This window comes from Falco biarmicus, chromosome 11 (assembly GCF_023638135.1).
Source record: "Falco biarmicus isolate bFalBia1 chromosome 11, bFalBia1.pri, whole genome shotgun sequence".
Lineage (NCBI taxonomy): Eukaryota > Metazoa > Chordata > Aves > Falconiformes > Falconidae > Falco > Falco biarmicus.
In genome coordinates, this window is record NC_079298.1 from 11,486,693 (window position 1) to 11,501,761 (window position 15,069).

The following is a 15,069-nucleotide window of genomic DNA, read 5'->3' on the forward strand; positions in this document are numbered from 1 at the left end:
AACAATCGATGGTGTTGCAGTAGATGTGAACAGCTAGTACAATCTATCTGTTGGATTTCAGGAACCCCCTAGACCTTGCTACATCAGAAATTCATCTTTCTCAATCTGTCAAAGCCTGTGACCAGATTTCTGTCTAGTTGCCCATTTCTACTCTAATTACTTTCTGAGTCATTTGTACCTTGTACTTTCCCTTATTGCTGTGTTGGAGAAACACCTTAGGATTGATTATAAGTGATGTGCAGTCTATACCCTGGTCATACCTTGATCCTTTTCCTCCCTAGTGTGTTAAGCAATTTCAGAAGACTAATAAAGTTTAATTCCCCAACAAGTCCTGTATGAGAAAGTACCCTTATGTACCCTGTCTCTTTGCCCTGCCATCAATGAAAGGTAGAACTGAAGCTCCCATCTATCACTGGCTGGACAGTGAGCCTGCCTGACATTTCAGCCCTTTTTGGCATCTCTTCTTCTGCTGAACGGTGGACCCAGATTTACTGGGCTTTGCCTCCAATTTGTCCTTTTGTGCAACCTGAAGGTTTTCCGGTGCTTTAGTCCGGACAAGTCCCCTGTGAAGTCATGCATACACTGAGGAAGAGGTCCCACTAATGAAAGATTCCACCAAGCAGAACCACCCAGATTCCAAGTCCATCAGGACACCAAAGGGTACACTTGGGCAAATTCAGTCTCAGATTTGTGAGAAACATGCTCCTCTTCTTTGTCTTTTGGAGCCACTCTTGTGATAGATTGATACAGGCATGCAGAGGCGATCACTGAACTGTCTACCCTTACTTTGTGAATATGGACTGCTGAGGGCATTCTTTCCAGTAGGTGTTAGCAGGACAATGGAGCCGTGCTGAGAAACCAAGAGTATCCTTCAGCCATATGGGAGCTGCCTAAGCTGTTGAGTTTGCAAACTAGCTACCAGGGTTTGAATTCACTGAGGAGTGACAATGGCAGAGAGTTGTCCTTACCAGCCAAGAGACAAGACTGTCCTGGAGACAGGGGTTCTGGCACATCAAGAGGTCTGACAAAGGGCCAAGATTGTTTTTCTGCTTTGAGATCACTCCAAAAAAAGAATGGGCATGCAATATTTTTTCTTATTTCCTTCCACACATCTTTCTGTCTGCTGCAATCTCTGAATAAGGTCCAATTGGTTTACAAAGTTCTTTGTGCTGCCTGGCTGTTCACTGTCATTCCCAATGGGGAAACCAGTCATGTGGAAGGTATTCAGCACAGCACAGGAAGGAGGAACGAAATCTGGCAGGAAGGCCCGGGGAAGCTTCTGCTAATGCCCGAAATGTGGAGAGAGGGTCAACACACCCTGAGGCTCCCACCTGTGTGTGAAATCTAGGAACAGCTTTCTGGTGGATTTCTTCCCACCAGAAAGTGGGGGAATCCTTCACCCTTCCCGTTTTCCTCTTTTAACACTGGATTATTGTTTTCTGGCACCTCCCAGTCCTGTAGATAGCCATTTTTTCACTGAATTTTCTCACACAAAAGGAGGCAGAGTCCTTCTTGAGCTTTAATGTATCTCTGTGTTTTAATAATGAATTCCTGTTGATTTTATACAAATATCCCTATTTAAGAACTTCAAAGTCTTTGGTGTTTCCCCCTACCCTCCAGACTTCGTAGTTTTTGCTGTTGTTGACACTCCCATGCGATTCAGCCTTGGAGAAATAAATATTTGTTTAGCTATTCTCCTGCTGTGCCTGCTCAGTGCATTTGCTTAATGATGACTTCAGTTCAGCTTTGCAAGGGTTTTAGGGCAATAGGTTCTTCCAGAAAAACAAGAGACTCATTTGCAGACGGCTTCACTTGTGTTCTTTCCCCTCTCTTGCCTCTGTTCCCCAGATTAGAGTCTGATGAAATAAATGTGCATGCAAAAGGCTCTTTCTTTGCCATGGTAATACATGTCTTTTCACAGCCTTTGTTTCAACGTTAACAGTTGCCAAGGTCGGTTGTGGTGAGGAGTCACAGTTTTGCCTGTTTATTTCTCCACTCCATTTATCTTGACTTGAAGTATTGAGTAGGAGGTTGGACTCAAGCAAGTACCTGCTGCCCTTCCCTGTCATTAGTTTAATTTTCTTGAATCTGTAATTTTCTTCTTTTTGTCTAAAACATCAAGTCACATTCTGGCTTATAACATTTGCTCCAGAGCCAAGCCTAAGACGCTGTTTCAAAACATACACGTGTTCATGTTTGAAAGATTCATGTTATGTTTTCTCTACCCCAACTTTCCTGAATCAGATGAGAGATCATACTTTTTACTCAAGATGTTGAGTTGGTCTGTGCCATCAGATTTTTTTCAAAATAAGGACAAAGTCAACCTCCAAAATCTACATTTATGCACCTAAATGAAGGTTCAGCTTCTTTATTTTCCTGGAAGAGCAGCACTACCGGGCAAAGAAATGAACAGGTGATTTTATTAATGCCATTGCCATTTCAAGTAATTTTGCATAGCTGAAACTGGAATTCTTCTATGAAAAAAAAAAAAAAAAAAGACTCACCACCACCACCCAAACAAATAAAAAAAACCCCCAAACCCCACAAAATAGCATTATAAAAATTCAAACTCTGAAAAGATCCAAATTTTGTTTTCTTTTTTTGGCCATTTACAAAACCTTCTTCAAATTATTCAAACTACTTATGCTTCGCTTTTGAAATATGGCAAGTATAATTTTGCCAATAACTAGATCCAACTTTTCAGCTATTTTCTGCCAGAAAGCAAAAATCATTTCAGTAATACATCAGACTCGCTCTTCATCTATTTCCAGCTGATGAGGTTTCAGCTTATAGCAGAGATTGTTTTTTATTAGACCCTGAGTACATGACCTGGCACTTGTGCAGCTGAGTTTCATCTGACTACTATCACTCTGGTTCTCAAAGTCGGCCCACTGTTGAGGTGGTTTTTTAATTGATATTCAGAGCCTCCTCCATAATGATGACTCATTCCACAGTGTGTCATCAGCAAATTTTCTTGGCATGGTCTGCCTTTACTATGCCAAGAACTGTGATGAAAATATTATGTAAGATTTATCTCAAGAATCATCTATGAGGAATTCAACTCATAACCTTCCTCTAGCCTGACTGAAATCATAGAATCATAGAAATTTTTAGGCTGGAAAGATCTTTAAGATCATCAAGTCCAACCATTAACCTAAATCATGGGAAACAGTGCTATAAAAGGACCCCATGTCCAAACTGTATCCCAAAGGCATGTACTATATTCAGCAGATAGTTGTCTAACTTTTACTTAAAAGCTGAGGAGATTCCATAATCTTCATAGATACTCCCTATCAGTAACTGTCTTCTAACCACTTGAGTACTTCTGTCCCTAGTGTCTGCCCTGAATCACTTCTCCAACACTTTACTTGTTTTCATGTGCCAAGTACAGACATAGAATTAAGCCATTACCCTTGTGAGTGACACTTCTGCTCACAGACCCCAGTACTATATTCTGCGTTTGTTGTCTTCTTCCTTTGAGCTAGATCCATACACCCATATCCATCAGCTGATGCTTTTATGCATTAGAAGTTCCACCACAGGCATTTACTGGAATATCAAGCATTATCCACTGAAATCCATGTTTACTTGACTTATGAAGCAATCCCCAGATCATGATCTTTATGTTTCTGAATTTTAACTGAAGACAAAGTTTCCCTCAGTTTCAGCATCTCAGTAGTCTTCTGAAGGCTTCTTTTGCAGGAGGGCAGAGAACATTCCCTCTTGTAGATCTCCTTAAGTATTTTATTCCATATATCAAATTAACAATTAATTTACCCATCAGTCTTTATGAGCAATTTACCTCCCTGTCCCATAGGTATTCAAAGTATCCTCAAAGTTTCTGCCATATAATTTGGAAGAAATTATATGATATGTACACAGCAGAATACACTGTTTACAAGTTACCACAAAGTTAAATATTATATTACCACAAAAACAACAAGTTGCATTTGGAAACTCCAATGTATAATGCTAATAAGAAACCCAATTCCATCTTATTCTAATTAACCTGGAAAGCCTTCCTTTTTATAATGTGAGAGAGACTTAAAAACATTCAGAATGTTAATGAACCCACAGGTATTTCCATTCTTTTTATCTTCTCATCACCAAGAATTGTTGCTCATTTCAGTATTAGTCTGATTTTTCTTGGTATAGAGAACTTTAACATTCTAAACCACTACATCTAATTTTTTAAATAAGAAATCTTATTTTCCCTGTTTTTGATAAGAGTTGGACTTGATAAATACTGCCATTGTGTTAGCAAGAAAAGTTACTAGTCTTAAGGCTCAATAGAAGGACCCTGGATAGCTCAAAGAATTCGCAATGGGCACAATGACCGAAAAATAACCTATGCTAAGGGTCCTTTATTTTTCACTGGCAAAATTAAAGTCTTAAAGCAGGAGATATTAAGGCCTTTTATGCAACAGATCCAAGTTGGATCTACTAAAAGCTTTTTTTTTTGTGTGTGTGTGTGGTGGTCACTAGCTTGTGCTGAGCCCAGATTGACTCAGTTTGAAGTCTGTGAATAGAGTCTGATAGCCAATGAAATTAGAATCCATTTTTCTGTCTAGTTAGTAGGAACAAGCTCTGAGACTTCAATCAACCTGAAGATGAGCTACCCTTTAGTCTCCAGATGTCATGCCTTCAAAGGAGAGCTAAAACTCATTTATGGAAATACTTGGAGTCCTCCTCCCCACCCCTCAAATGAATAGTCATAAAGCTGTAGGGTTCTTAAAGCCAGATCTTCAGTAATAGCACAAAATACTGCCTTTTATACTGTGCTGCAAATGCTGTAAAATAGTGCAGTATATTTTTCCACCCAGAGAGCAACACCCAGTTAACATTTAAGTTAGTGATGTGGAAATTTGTGTGACCTAATTTCAGAACCAGTCAAATGTCTTAGGTGAGAAAGTTTCACTAAAACTTAAATGCCACTGTATGTCTACTTCGCTTAAAAATGTACAGGGGAAGGGGTGGGGGAGAACTGTTATGATACAAGGGAATGCAGTAGAGAGAAAGAACCCAATATCCAAATAATAGTCCAGCTTAACTTTTGAGAATGTAGGGTCTGGAAGGTTCACTTTCAACTCATGCATATGAGAGGCTTTCTTTGTGTTGCTCAACAGGGGAGGAGAAAAGCTGATGTTACTAGTGAACTGAGATTAATTTTGTGAAAGTCTGCAAGGCATTATTTATAGTCTGTGTGCCAGAACTGTGTTTCCATTAATGGTCTCTCCAGGCCATGCTCAAAAAAACAGTGCAGTCTCATATAGTGTAAATGAGATTTGACAACATTTTAACTGTTTATTTTTAACAGACTTCTTCCCAATGCTTCCCTTTTTCCACTGATGAACTCTCTTCATGCCTCTGTGTTCTTCCTCCTGCAGTCCAGTACATCGTTCAACAGAGATGCTGTGAAAGCAGGGACAGGCCGGCGCTTTCTTGGCGGGCTGTTAAATGATACATCCTACTGCTACACTCTGGAAGTCTCATTCTACAGCTACGTATTGGGTGGACCTACTTCTGCTGTCCCCTACACAGAAGAAGCATGTATCCTTTGGAAATCCTTCCTTCTCTTACAGCAGTGTGAACTGGGCACTTAAGGTAAATACTTCTGTCTCAGTAAGAGTTTGCTGAGATAGGAACACACAACTGGAAATGTGAGTCTGCTCCTGATGCTTTAATTTCCCTCATATTGATTCTCCATACTGTGGAAATTCAAGAAGAGAAAGACATATTAGATCAAATAAGCCATTTCCCTCTTGTATGAGATTGCCTCATGTAATTATTATAGAAACTAGTCCTGGAGAGACTGTGATCCATTCCCTTCCACAGGCTTCCATTTATTTCTTCATTTCTCTCCTTATTCTCTCATTATGCTTGTGTTTGTATTACTGTTTTAATAGCATGTTGAAAGTGCATCTTTGGTACCGAGTTAAATATCTTCTCCGCCTTTGAACTGCAGCCAAAAGGCTCTAAAGGATCCATTAGGTTCCGCAGCTGCCTCAGGGCCAGATCTTTGATACCAATTGACAAAGAATGGAAAGTGAGCTCTGCAAACAAAACTGACCAAGTTGTTCGCATTTTTGAGTGCTCCAATAGAAGCAATGTCTCATTCCTCAAAAAACACATATCCATCTGGCTATCTCAATGTATCTACAATTTGTAGAATTGTTCTGGCTGGTCTTATAATCTGTTTTTATGTTTTTCTTTTTCTTTTTGTCACCATGCTCAATCACATAACCGGGGCCCATACTTCAAGCTTGGTGTGTTATTTCATTTTGTCATTCTATCTTGGTAGCTTTTGAAATTTCCACAGGTTTAGAAACATTGCAGAGGAAGAAATATTAGCTGTGATTGCCTATTTACCTCTCCACTGCATTTTGGAAGTTGGGGAAGGTTTACAGCTTTAGGGTAGCGAGGGGGAAATTTTTATATGAGACATAATTCTTCACCATCCATGCAAATGTGCACACTGTGTGGGAATAAGAGCGAGAAACAGGGAGCAGGGAAAGCAATTCTGAATCATTTGGGGTTTTCGGGTTTGGCTTCTCCACTGAAAGTAAAATTTGGGGGATGGAGGGGGATGAATATATTAAGGTGACATCAGACTTGAGCATTTGGCATACAAGCTTATTTTTGCTCAGTAATGTTAACTGTTTCCAAGGAATAGCTTCTTACAACACACACATATGTAGTATTTCTTGCCACTGAGGAAAAAATTGCCATTACTGTTAGGTTTAGGTATTTATTTTCTTACGTCGGCATTTTGGCATTTTAAGAACATGTACTTTGGTTTCACCTTTAACTTTCCTCCTCGCTTCGTATTCATTGTACTGACAACTGCTTATTTATCTTCCTTATTTATCAAGAACAGTTTTTGCAGTGAGGAGAGGGAAGAGTCCCTATATAGACAAGATCATGATTCCCTTGAGTATGTTTTCCTCATGACTTGTAGGTCATGCTGGCTTAGTTTCCTTTTCTGTAAATATTTTTGTTTCGTGCTTCACATTACAGAGGTTTCAGGTGTGGGGTCTAACATCTTTGTCTATTTGCTTGTCTTGCCTTCTGCAGAAAGAGCTGCATCATTTTCAGTTCATTCATTTGTGACCATCAGCAGTTAGAGCACAGAAAACAGGCCCCAGATCGCAGACATCCTTCTTGGTGGTGATGTATGGAAACCTCAAGTGGTAGCTTGATTTCTACAGTTACAATTTCACCTGGCTGAGTGAAAAAGGAGGAGAGGCTGGTTTTGACTGGCCTGGGAGACAGCAAGCAGGAAAGGCTCTTTGGCCACGTAGCATGCTTCACTGGCATTTTGCCCTGGTAGGTTTTATTACTTCCTTTTCAATGGAGGGATTCTACCAAGAATGCTGCTTATGACAGCTCTTCCTCATGTGTGCAGTTTCCTAGTTAGAGAAAGAAATGGAGCTGCTTGAAGCAGTCTCTAGGCTGGTCTGCTCTAACACAGGAGTGGTTGGATTTACGCACATCCTATCCTGGCAGGGGAGAAGTTTCATATCACAGAAGTGCCTGTGACCAAAAGTAAAACAATTGCAGAATGTTCCAAGTTAGCCTGAACAGTTCTTCCAAGCTATTTGCAAGTCAGTGATTAATTAATGCTCAGATTTTTTAATGGACCTGAACCAAAGACACAGTCAGTCAGTTCATATTGGCCTCCAAGGACAGGCATGCTTCTATTAACTATCTAGCTACGTGCAGGCAGCAAGTCAAGCAAATAAATGGAGAAAATACAGTGAGCTCAAAAAACGTGAACCAACAGGGCAAGTATTCAGGAAATCTGCCTTCAAAGATGTATTTCTTAGGCCTTGGTTCATCCCACTGTGATGTTATTGGGTTGTGAGGGGTTTTGCTTTGTTTTGTTTTTAATAAAAACAGGATCAGGGAGGCTAGAATTGTTCAGAGCTTCTAGTATTGGATTAGAAGTGCAGACTAAGGCAGCCTCAAATTCAGAGAACCCACGGCCTTGAACTGAGACTACAAAGCAGATCACCCCCCACATTCAGAAACTAGCCATACTGGTTCCACATAGAGACCAAAACGAGGATCTCCAGGTTCTACAAAAATATTAATTTAGCCTAATGTTGTTCCTCTTGACAGGTGAGAAAACTGAACAAACTGAATAGTCTTTTGTTTGTACTGGTGGCATGTCAGCTTCTTTCCTTTACAGCATTCATGGCAAATAAGATCACAGTACTACCCCTTTCATGCCATTCTATAAGTGGGTTAGGTTTGTTGGTTTGGTTTTCTTTAAACCTCTTCATGTTCCTCAGGGTTTATGTACTAACTCTATGATCTGTACAAACCTCTGTGTGAGCCTGTAACAGATAAATTTCTACATTGGGTAAGATTATACATTTTGTTCAGACTTGTGTGACTGAAACATACTTTCTAATTATTGAGATAAATGGATACCTTATATGCATGAAAACAGGAGACAGACTTTCAGTCTGGTAAGTGTTATTTGAATTCTAACATTGTTAGTGTGGACAGTAACTTTTTTCAATAAGGAAAGAAAATTTTAAAAAAGGAAGGGAAGGTACCATTAAAAGTGGAAATCTGTTCCAGATTAGTCCAGTTAACATGACTGAATGTATTCTCCTAGATGAAATACCTCAAAGGTTCAGAATTTAAAGGATTACACCTGGTATGTTCTATAAAAACAAATTTGTCCCTGAGGCTGTACTGTTTAAATGAAATCCAGGATTGAAGGATCTTCTATCAGTCTGCGCAGGGGGTATATGTTTGGGACACATATATGGTAGGATAGCAGCATCCTGCGGAGTGTTGAATTTCTGGCCTCTTCTAACACAGAGAGTTAACATGGTTGCATGAATCTCTCAGGCCTTAATCAGTAATGGTTACTGCTGGAGTGTTTCTTGTATTTTCATCCTGCAAACAAAGCACTGCATCAGGTGTAACTTCCTGAACGTTCTGTTATACATTCCTTCAGAGGTATGTGTGTGCCTGGTAGGTCTGTGTCTAACTGATATGTACCTGGTGTATGAGAAACATTAGGAATATGTTCTGTAAGCCTGGCTCTGCAGAATACCCTACGATAACATGTGCTGTAGATAACAGTGAATTTACTCTGTTTCGAAGGCATAATAAGAGGATTGCAGTCTTGTCGGTTAGTTGCCTGCAAGTGGACAGAGAAATGTTTAAAACCCTTCTCACACATGCACACATTTGGTGGTAACTGATTAAAAAGGCAGCGCAGCAACAGTTTGCTCAGCACCAGGTGAAGAAGCTTTAAAATGAGCTGATATGCTTCCATTAAATACCATGTTTTACTAGGCATTTACAGGGCTTATGACACAAGGCATGTAAACTGCTCTGTAACATTCACCACCAGCAGCTCAACTGCTGAGCTGTCTAGAAACACACCAGCCTCATAGCTGGGCAGGGAACAAAGGATAAAAGGAGGGGGGGGGAGGGGGGGAGGATGAATCCCCAGCTGTAGGACTCTGAGCGCTGCTCTGATAACACACCCAGAATTGCTTTCCACTACAGCTGCTGATCAGCGGCCGTCACAGCCTGACCTGAAAGTGGCCAGTAAAGTAGTCTCACATCAACAGTTTTAAAATCTATTGGGTTCATTTTTTAGAGTGTTATAACCGGATCCCTGCTGCACAGCAGGCAGCCCATAAGAGAGCATAAAAGGTTTTACTCTTCCAGGGACTAGCCATGAGGTAGGAAGATAGAAATGATGGATACCAGGCAAGAACTGCTATGATTGTAGCCTGGTAGCTGTAGGGGAGAATAATCATCAAGATGGGTGGCCACCACAACTGTCAGCATGTCCATGCCTTTTTGTATATTTTTGTCTAATTTCTAATCCTCCTCCAGGTGGGGAGGGCTCTCATGCAAAGATGGGACTTTACTCACCTGTATGTATGGCTTTACTCATTGAAATCACTTCTAAGTGGAACAAAAGACAGGAACCCTGGACTGAGGGTCTGGTGGGACAGTTCTTTGCACAGCTTTTCTAAGCACATCACTTCACCTCTTTAATTTAATGTTCTCAATATAAAGAATGAATTTAAACTTCTTTTGTAAAGAAACAAACAAGCAAACGGACAAAAACTTTTTGGAAGCCATGGGTGAAGAACACAAAAGAAAGAGATAGGACTAATATTATCATAAGGTAGGTCTTTTCAAGTTACAAACAGCTGAGAAATCATCTCAATACTTTAAAACAGTATAGCTGAACCAACTTGCAAAGATAACACTTGGTACCTTCTGCTTTACTGAATGTGTTGAATTGGAAACTTTGCATCCTTAAACTGGGTGTAGTTGCATTGCTGAACTCTTTCCTGGTTGTAGACATAAAAATGTGTTTATGTGGCTACAGCCCCAGAATGAATGCTTGGACTGACTAGTCTCTTCAGGTGCCTAACAGCAGCTTGCGTCATGGGCTCCTGGCACAATTGGGACCACTGGGTTCATTCCTATTCTTAACTTGAAGTAGAATATCAACCTGCTGCTTGACTGGGGATTCGAGCAGTTAAATACCCTGGAGGAAACAGTCATTTGCTTATATCCAGATTCCTTTTAAAGAGTGCTTGGATCTCAGTAAATGCCTGTCCTGGGGAAAAGAAATCTGTATGCAAACTACAATTCCAGTAAAAGCATCTATAACTTTTAGAGCTTCATGGACCTGCCAGTCCTCTAGGGCAAATGTACTTGGTTATTTTGGGCTTTTTTACTTTAGTTTTTTTGGAACTGTCTGTCCTGATCCTTCTAGCTCTGTTAGTGATATTCTTAAGAGAAGATCCTCATGAGCCAGATTATGGCGCTTGCAGGTTCATTGGCACCCAGTAAAGGCAACATTACTCACAAAAGCCAATGAAGTATGAAAGGCTGTGCTGATAAAGCTGAGGGAGCTCTGCAGAGGTTATCCAGCGTGGCTTGTGTTTGAACTTGAGCTAGAGCTTGTTGCCAAGATGATTTCAAAGTAAGTTTGGCACATGCTCAGGAAAAGACATCCAAAGGTCTAAATCTTCATCTTCATCCCTCCTCTGCTAAGCTTCTAGAAACAATCTTCTTTATGTGTGTTGCAAAAAATGGCATTAATCCTAATCCTGCAGATTTTCCTATGAGTGACCTCCTTGCACGTCGTCTCTCCTGTATTTGGTTGTTTCTCAGTACCACGGTTTGGGCTGTCTTTGAGGAAAGAAAACAAAATCCTCTTTCAACTCCCCAGTCTGTGTGGAAGTGTCAAGGTTTACAGCCATAATTTCAAATGCTCTTAATATTACTGGAAGCATAGAGTTAAATTATAGAGTTGTAAAGTTACTTTATAGTGATAATGCTGTCAAGCATCAATATCTCTGCCCCAGGGCACCATGGAAACTCAGTTAATGATATAAGAAGCTGATATTTTTCAGGGTTGCAGCTGTTGGCTCATACCCAGACGGAATCTGTGTGTTTGTTCATATTGGGTATATACAAGGGGACCTGCTCAAAGAAAATTAAGAGACAGTGAAAGTCTGTTTAATGAAGTTCAGTGGAATGAAAGTGCAAAGCGGTGTATGGTGTTGCAGTATGCGCTCTCTTTCCCTCATAGGGCTCAATACAGCGGACAGTGCTGTAGAAAAATACTTATTTCACTGTAAGAGAGGGTGTTTGTTGGAGAGAGTCTATATTTGTATGTAGATTTGTTTATCTAGTTGCCTGTAGCACTGACTGCATCAATCTGTGCAGACACCGTCTGGGAGTATCAGTAAAGAAATGGAAATTAAGGCAAGTGACTACAGTCAGTTTAGGAATATGTATAATTTTTGTAATGGATTTCTTAGCATCTGTATCCCAGAGTGCTTTGATAGCCTCAGATGAAAGATGCTATAAAAGTGCAAAGTGTTATTATAAAGGTAGGGTTTTTCTTTTAAAGAAAGATTTATTTTTTTCTCTCTGAAATGCAGAACATCGGTCTTGGAAGGCATCCTCGAAGTATTTCCTGGAGATTTAACCATATGAGTCCAGTTACCTTTCGGCTAGGAGCCAAGTATCAGATACCATGCATGTGAGTGGGAAAATGGTCTTGCAGGTAACTGCTGCAGTAAGAGTGGTCTTGAGTAACTGGTTCATTTCTCTTTGTGCCCAGGTTCTTTGAAGGCTGCCCATTTGGTAAGCATTCATGTGGCTTTCTTTGGGGAAGGAGGGGGAGAGCAGGTCAGACTCACAGGCCTGTTCTAAGTAGAAATGAAAGGGAGTTTGGAAGCTGAGGATCTAGTCTTGCAGGGAATGAAGCATCAGAGGTATTCAGAGCCTACCTGTCCTATCAGATTTTAAGACACAAGCTAGATTGAGCACCATGGTTTGCTCCAGATTTGTGTTGTCCTGAGCACTCTAAAGGAGGACCCCATGAGGGTGTAGATTAATTTCCCTCTTTTGTACACAGGTTTCTTTCGCAGGGATACTATGTTTCAGGCAAGAGAAGAGATGGTTGTTGTGGGACCAGAATTTAAGGAGGGTGCACATCCAGAACCATAGAAAGGCTCTTCGAAGAGCAGAAAGACTTCAGTAGCTGTGAGGCTGGACTGGGGAATTTGCACAGGTTGACTTGAAAGCCCTCAATATATACTTTATTCAGGAGCAGAGACCTTGTGGACAGTGGGAGCATAAACCTCTTACAGAGGCACATGTGCAAATATTGTTCCTGCTTCCCATCAGCTGTCTTCAACTCAGTGCTGGCAGAGAACGTGCTCTTTGGCCTAGGGAGGGCTGTATCCAGTGACACGGGTAGACTGATCCTTATAAGCCAGTCAAGATGAGTAAGACCACCTCTATCTTCTATCCAATGCAGTCTTTGGGGTTTCTGTTGAGACGCTGCATGCTAACTGGAGCCAAACTCTCACTGAGGTTTTGCTGACTGAAATCCTCATCAGTGCTTTCCGTTCCAAGCTATCAATGGCTTATGGTTGCTATCAGGCCAGCTTAATCAGTCTAATCTCTAATTCAAAATGGTTTTGATTGTGGTGTAAAAACAAGTCATAAAATTTGCCAGTGAATAATAAATGTTGTTACATTTTTCTATTAGTATTCCTTTTGCACACAGGAGAAAATAACTTTGACCAAGCACAAGTGGTGCTTTTGCTGAATGGTTGGAAGGAGAAGTTGACTACATGAGTGAGTGCAGAGTTGTGGCTAATACAAACAAGGGGGGGAGCTACCTCCAGGCACTGTTATCCCTCTTGGAATTGGCTTTCAAGGTTTTGAACGCTTCTCTTATGAACTGGCTTTTCTGTAAACTTGTATTTTTCCTTTGTCTTATAAGCAACTTAGACAAAACTAAGCATATAGAACTGATAGTGAGGCTCTTGGGTGCTCAGAACACCATAAAAATGCTATTAGACCCATAGTTAAAATAATTCTTTGGTAAATGTTAAATTCCTATTAGTAACACTTGCTAAACTTAAGTGCAAAGGAAAGGGCAAGGCTAATCTGAAAGGCAACGGAGAGCAGGGCTTAAAAGATATTAACAGTTCGTTGGAAATGTCTGAGGGGAGTGGTTAATATGACTAAAGAGTAACGTCTGTGGGTTGAAGATTTAGGTTGGGAGAGGGCTTTAGCCAGTGCTGTGCTTTGGAGCTTTCCCAAATGTCAATGGGAATGAAGGGGGAAAAAAAAGGCATTCAGAATGAGGCATTTTTCAAAAAGCAATAAACAGAAAAATTGCAGTGTCTCTGTGATAGGTCTCTGCTTTTCTGCCAGCCTGTAGTGGGTTTTGTGTGTCCCCATGTTTGTCATCTTCCTCCTCTGTGTCTCTTCACTTCTGGCTGAGTCTTCTGCCTGTGCCTGCCTGTCTTGTGTCTGTATCCTCACCATCTTGTTTGCAGTTGTAGGTTGTTACCCCTACCCTGTGCCTTTGTCAGTCTCATCTGATTTTCTGCAGGTGGTGTTTCATTAATCAGACACACCCAGTCTCTGCTTTTTGTTCACTTTATGCTGTCTTTCACCTAAACTATCCCTTTTTTCTTTTATATTTTGCCACCTAAAGGCTCAGCAGGGCTTACTGGCGATTAAAGGGAATTCTAGGGTGGGAGCAGAAGTTATTTTTAACTACTATTTCTTTAGTCCCAAATACCAACATCCTGAAAGGGAATCAGATAATGTTTTTTAGGACACTCAGCAAAGACATTAGTGTCTGTCTGTCTTAGCTGCTTGACTAATTGCAACTGAATTTGATAGTGATACAGGTCTCAGAGATACTGTATTCCTACGAGTTTCATGAAAAATAGCTGGCTGAATGATTAGAGAGTCCAAATTTAATCTTTCCAGTAGGGACAGCTGCATCTCTGTTGTTAGAAAACAGAGGAGGACAGTAGGCATGAAAGTCACAGGAAACAGATCCCACATCTCCTTGCCTTCCTGGGCATGTCACTGGTGAGTAGAAACCTCCCTTCACTTTATTTTTGTCTGAAAACTTTTACCTCTAACATCTCTGCAAACCTTAATAAAGGGTATCTCCTAGCATCCTGAAAAGCAGATTGCATCTTCTCCATCAAGCCACTGTTGAAAGAGGCCACAAACCTAGCCAGTACACTTCACAGGTGAAGAGAATACCCATTCAAGCCAAGGCAGATACATGCCCACCTCAAACTGGCAGCATTTCTTGTCACCTAGAGGTGGAACTTTGTCCAGGGTTCAGATGAACAAAGCCTGAACATGTCTCAGGCAGAAACTAAATCTGCAGCTTTAATCCACTGTTCAGAAACCTTTGTGTTTCAATAAAAGCAGGATGGGTCTGATTCTTCCACATCTCATCTTATAATGGAAGAACAACCAAATCAGCTCAGATCAAAACCAGTCCTCTGCAGTGTTTTGTCTTTGACAGAAACCAAAAGCAGGTGGCTAAGAAAAATATAATAATAGAATAAGCATATAACAATACAACCTTGAATATTCTTCCACCTTCTAGCAATTAGTGGTTTGGGGATCCTGGAGCCAGAGGAGTTAGAATCCATAGGATCATTTAAGTTGGAGAAGACCTTTAAGATCATCGAGTCAAACCGTTGACCTGGCACTGCCAAGTCCACCACTAAA

The 15,069-nt window shown here is 40.7% G+C and overlaps 1 protein-coding gene across 2 annotated transcripts in view; it reads left to right on the forward strand.

Annotated features, from left to right (window-relative positions):
- The window catches only part of LOC130156627 (BEN domain-containing protein 5), a 965,146-nt gene that overhangs the window by 869,026 nt on the left and 81,051 nt on the right, over nt 1-15,069 (forward strand). For both annotated transcript variants that reach the window (XM_056355197.1, XM_056355198.1), the window contains exon 11: nt 5,388-5,550. In XM_056355197.1, coding sequence (XP_056211172.1) covers nt 5,388-5,550 — 163 coding nt within the window. The remainder of the gene's footprint in view (nt 1-5,387; nt 5,551-15,069) is intronic.